A 5,273-nucleotide genomic window follows, 5' to 3' on the forward strand; every position below is an offset into this window, starting at 1 on the left:
CTCCTGCATGATCTTCACTGGCTTCCTATCAACTGCAGGATTCAGTACAAAATCGCGCTCATCACCCATCAGTGTTTAAATGGGACCTCACCAGATTATTTGAAGGACCTTCTCATTCCTCATTCATCCACCAGATCTCTACGATCACAAGACTGTAACTTCCTTCACCTTCCTCGCTCCAGATTGAGGTCCATGGGAGATCGGGCTTTCGCTGTCGCTGCCCCCCGGCTCTGGAACTCTCTCCCAGATTATTTGAGAGCTCCCCAACCATTGATTGATTTTAAAAGAGGCTTGAAGACTTTTTTATTTAAGCAAGCCTATTCTGCTTCTACATGTTTTTTATGATGTTGTTTTTATCTCTGATTTTTTATCTTTGATTTTAATTTGCACTGTGTAGCACTTTGAGATTTTTGTTAATGAAAAGTGCGGTATAAATTGGATTTATTATTATTATTATTATTATTATTATTGAAAACAGGTCAAACCTACCAGCCATGTTTGTTTACCTACACAGTCTACGGTCAGTCATGTGACTCAAGCTTCCTCAACCCTCAACAAAATAAAGAATAAACAACATACAGCCTGGCTTTATTCACAGAAAATGTATCAGAAATGGTAACATTTGTGTGGTTTGGGATTCAGGAATCAATGACAATGTCTAATATTTATGCTCAGGAGCCACTACTGTTCAGCTGAGTTCTTTGTTTACATTAAGTGTGGACCTGCATTTAAGGATTGCATATCAGTAAATCTGGAAAACTACTGGAGTAAACTCTTCCAAACTGCACCATCTGATGCGGTTCAGGATAACCTTTTTATGTTATCATAGTTTGCAATGAGTGCCTTTAAACGAGTGAGGAAAAATGCCCGGAATGAGAGAAGCAGTTCATACACCGCGTCCACGTGTGCTAACTGTCCTCGTCTGCTTTTCCCACCCAGGCGCCTCGGAGATGAGCTGCAGGGAGCTGCGTTCCACTCGTTACATCACCGACGGGTCCTGCCGCAGCGCCAAGCCCGTCAGAGAGCTGGTCTGCTCGGGCCAGTGCCTCCCCACCCACCTCATGCCCAACTCCATCGTCCGTGGGAAATGGTGGAGGAGCAGCGCCACAGACTACCGCTGCATCCCGGCGCACTCCCGGACACGCAGGGTCCAGCTGCAGTGTCCGAACGGCAACACTCGGACTTACAAAATCCGCGTGGTCACGTCCTGTAAGTGCAAGCGCTTCAGGCCTCATCACAACCTGTCGGTCGCTAAGGAGGTGCCCAGGAGGCAACCCAGCAAGAAGCACAGCCGCTCGCAGCCGGACCGGAGCAAGAACAACACGCCGCTGATGGGCAACTCGTACTGATGCACCCTGAAAGCATCCAGGGACAGGGACCGAAGCACACTCACACACATGTTATTCACAAACCCAACATATCTCCTCACGCAGTGAAGAGATGCAAGAGAAAATTCAAAGAGAGAGAATTCATAAGCTAATTGCCAGGCTGATTCATCAGTCTATATTTTGTTAGCATACTTGTGAACTTTGCTTTTCTGCATGACGAAATGAGCGCCAGCTTGGACTTGCCACAACAGTGACTGATCAGGAGGTGTCAGATAATACAGCAGAAGTGTCTCATCCCCCCAAACTGCCCAAAACCTCCCGGGCTCGGTCGAGTCTTCCTCTCAAAAACATAAGAGATCCTCCCTGAAGCTTCGACCCCCATCTGTGCAAACATGCAGCAGAACAAAACCTGCTCAGTTTAAATTGTGTAAAGGTGTATCTTCTCTGTAATCCATCTCCTCGAGGCTGTGCGTGGGGGAGACAGCGGCAGATCTGGGGTCTCATACGGTGGGAACTTTTTAAGAAAGGATGGTCCTGCTCACTCCTTCCACAGCTAGACCCAAAGAGTCGGCTAAGACAGAAAAATAAAGTTTTATCAGCACTAACACCGTGGGGTTTTCCTGTGAGTCCCCATAATTAGCCCATTCCTGTTTTAGGATTTGAGTCATATGAAGCAATTTCCTCCAGATATAGCCGGTTCCTGTTTGTTGGAATCATACAGAAAGAAATTGGAGCACAGAGGCGTCTGAAAGTGTGACGGTTGTGTTGTTACCTCAGGGCAGAAAGCTCTCCATCACACCCGGTGCTGCGATCCAAATCCGTCCGCAGGATTGAAGAAACCTCCGCTCCCTTATCTGTAAATAGCTCAGACAGGAAGATAGGAGTAAAAATAACAGACTGGAAACAATAATTCAGTTTTATCGTTGTAATGATTGGTGGAATCCGGTGAGGAAGCAGAGATCCTCAGCCTGTCACGGCAGGCGACACCACCTCCTCCTTCTGCAGCAGAACGGACTGAATCTCCCTAGTGCTTCCGCATGTCGTCACTTATTTTGTTCCTGCTCATATCGCTTCGAATGTTTGCTTCTTTTTTTGACTAAAAAAAAAGCAACTGGAAGGGTTTCGACGTAAAAGCTGAGATCTGCAGTGTGTCGAGGGTGTTAAAGAGAAACTGGGATCGATGGAGACACAAAGAAGGACTCTTTTCAAAGAATGAACTGCATATTTATTTTTTATTTCCACATTTAAATTATTTATGCAACCTTTTGTAGTAAATGATAGCCATTATTGTCATATAGTGTGATAGAGAAAATGAAAACTGTACAGGACATGAATAAAGTAAAGGCAGATATATTTGAACAAACCAGCTTGTTGTTTTGTGTTTTTTCCCAGTTTGAATTTGCTGCCAGTGACTCACTTTACTTTTGTTTGGAGTTTGTATACAAAAATAACTGTCTGAGACCACAAGATGATGGAGTGGTGAGCAGATATGAATGTACAACGTATTGCAAAAGTTTGGGTAAAACTTGTTACTGTGAGAAGCTCAGGCAAAGATAAACCAGTTTTCCAAAGGTCAAAAAATGAAACATTACACGTTCTCTAAGGTTTGAAGAAAAAAAAAATCCTCTTTAATATATAAATTACCTAATCTAATTTTGGCAGCTAAAGTAATCTACATTTTCACAACCTAAAATGTCTTTTTTTTTTTTTTTTAGCAGATTTGTGTCTTTTTCTTCTGAAGAATTAATTTTATTTCTATGAGATTAACAGAGTTTTTTTAATTGTCTGTCCAAACATTTCAATGGCTTTGAAGGTTATGGTAAAACCTTCAACTCGCACTAAATAAAGTTTTTTTTTGTAGATGCAGCCCTTTTTCATCTTCAGCAAAGTTTTAAATTACATTTTTCAGAATCCATACTTATTGTACCCCATAGGTACAAGGGCCAAGGCCGTATTATGAAGTGACTTGTTACCATGCACTTACAGGGTGCATATTCAGTAAATATCAGATACACATCTGATATTTGGAAGAACAAGGCTGGCACAGTCATGGAAAATACCAGACAGACACTTGGTACGTACTACATAAGAGATCTACCAGGTACAGTACAGTACAAGTACAAGTCACTTTGCAGTACAGGTCCCAGGTACGCTCCTGGTACACCAGGTATGTAATGTACCCAGTAAATATTAGGAATGCATCCAGTATGTACCCATTAAATACCAAGTGTGTACTCAGTAAGTCCCAGGTATGCACCAGGTACGTTTAAGTAGTTTTCAGCTTCTGACCCATAAAATAACAGTGACAAAGGTTTATGACCCCATCTGTTGGCTGTTTAAATATCCAAAAGTGCTAATAATCCTATTAAATAAGGGCATAATGACAACACAAACAGTCTTAGCATCCATTTAGCTATTTTTTAAATCATTAAATGACTTGTATTTCAATTCTCTGTAAATATTTCATAAAACATGAGTTTTTAATTGTAACTTGATATTTGGAGATTATCTAAGGACCCCTAATTGGTGCTGGGTGACCCACACTGGGATCCCGACCAACTTTGGGAGTCACTGAGTTAAGGGACCAGGTGTGTACCAGGTACAACCCCTGTCAGTACAGGGTAACAAATCGCTTCATAATATAGTCTGGTCCCTTTAGGTACCACATGCAATCCTGGTACATGCTCAGTAAGTCCCTCTAACGTTCCAGCTAAGTACTGGGATGTATTGTATCACTACCAGACTTAATCTTGAGTACTTTTCTCTGCCTCAAAAGCCCATATCATGATCCTCCACCTCCATGCTTAACAGTTGCAGGAAAATAGTATTTAAATTTTCTTCACTGTTTCAACTCCAACTTGAACTCTATTGTTTGCATTCGTGGCCATTTCTTGATTTTATTCTAAAATCAGCTGACAAAGTAGTTACAGAGGAAACCGTAAAGTCTTTTTCACTTTGAAGGCATTAATTATTTTATTTCTTAAAGGTCTGGACAGAAATTTAGAAGCTGATGATTGTTGGGACAAGATTTATGGAGTTAGAAGTATTTAAAAAGCTTTCAGCTTGTCGTAACAATGACTCTGAGCTGGTTGGTGTCTTAGCAAGGTTAAAAAATAATTAGACTTTTAGTCAAATTTATCTGAGAGATCACATTTTTACATGCAAGTTTTTATTCTAAAACGTCCAGATCTTGCTTAAAATGTGAGAATTGCATTGATGCATCTTTAATTTTATGCCTTTAAAGGTCAGAAAACACCAATAAATATTAATAAACACCATTTTAATTTGTTGTAATGTCTATTAAGTCCTTCACAAACTCTTTGTGCAGTTGCTTTAGCTGTTCTGAAATGCTGCCTGTGCAAAAAGAAACTTTGCAGAAAACAAAAAGTCATAACTCTTGGCATTTCAGTCACAACTCAAACACGTCTTTGTTTATTATAGTGGATACAGCCATCGTTCACCATCATTCCTCTCCGCCTTCCCTCCCTCAAGGCTTTAAGCTCAATGCACCGTGAGCTGGAGAGTTTAAAATTGTTTTGATGCTTGTCATATCTAGGGCAAACTTACCAACCGCACAACCGACTCTGCCTGAAACTTTCAGCGTTATCCAGCGTTCCGCGCTCGGCTGTGAACAAAATATACCGAAGCTCAAACACTAAACAGAAAATCACTGTGGTAACTGTAACTGAGTTTGTCCTTCACTGTGCCAACGCAGAACATTGGATATTACATTTCCCTGCATCATCCATTATGAGCAGTCATTATGTCATTTCTAAGCTCTGTTTTCCAAGAGTGAAAACACCGCTTTGCTTTAAGTCAGGCAAGAAATTCAATAACATCTCCGTAGGACTGTTCCTGAATGTATCGATGCTGACAAAAGCATCTGCCATGTGTTAAAAGCTGAATGTGCGTGCACGGGAACTTTCAGGTGACCCTTGCAGAGAT

At 41.3% G+C, this 5,273-nt stretch overlaps 1 protein-coding gene across 1 annotated transcript in view; it reads left to right on the forward strand.

The window, feature by feature from the left end:
* Positions 1 to 2,694, forward strand: part of sost (sclerostin) — a 7,309-nt gene extending 4,615 nt beyond the window's left edge. Inside the window, exon 2 of the mRNA XM_017435458.3 lies at positions 940 to 2,694. Within this exon, the coding sequence (XP_017290947.1) occupies positions 940 to 1,349 (410 nt within the window). The 3' untranslated portion in view covers positions 1,350 to 2,694. The remainder of the gene's footprint in view (positions 1 to 939) is intronic.
* The last annotated feature ends 2,579 nt before the right edge of the window (positions 2,695 to 5,273 follow it).

This window comes from Kryptolebias marmoratus, linkage group LG17, assembly GCF_001649575.2.
Source record: "Kryptolebias marmoratus isolate JLee-2015 linkage group LG17, ASM164957v2, whole genome shotgun sequence".
Lineage (NCBI taxonomy): Eukaryota > Metazoa > Chordata > Actinopteri > Cyprinodontiformes > Rivulidae > Kryptolebias > Kryptolebias marmoratus.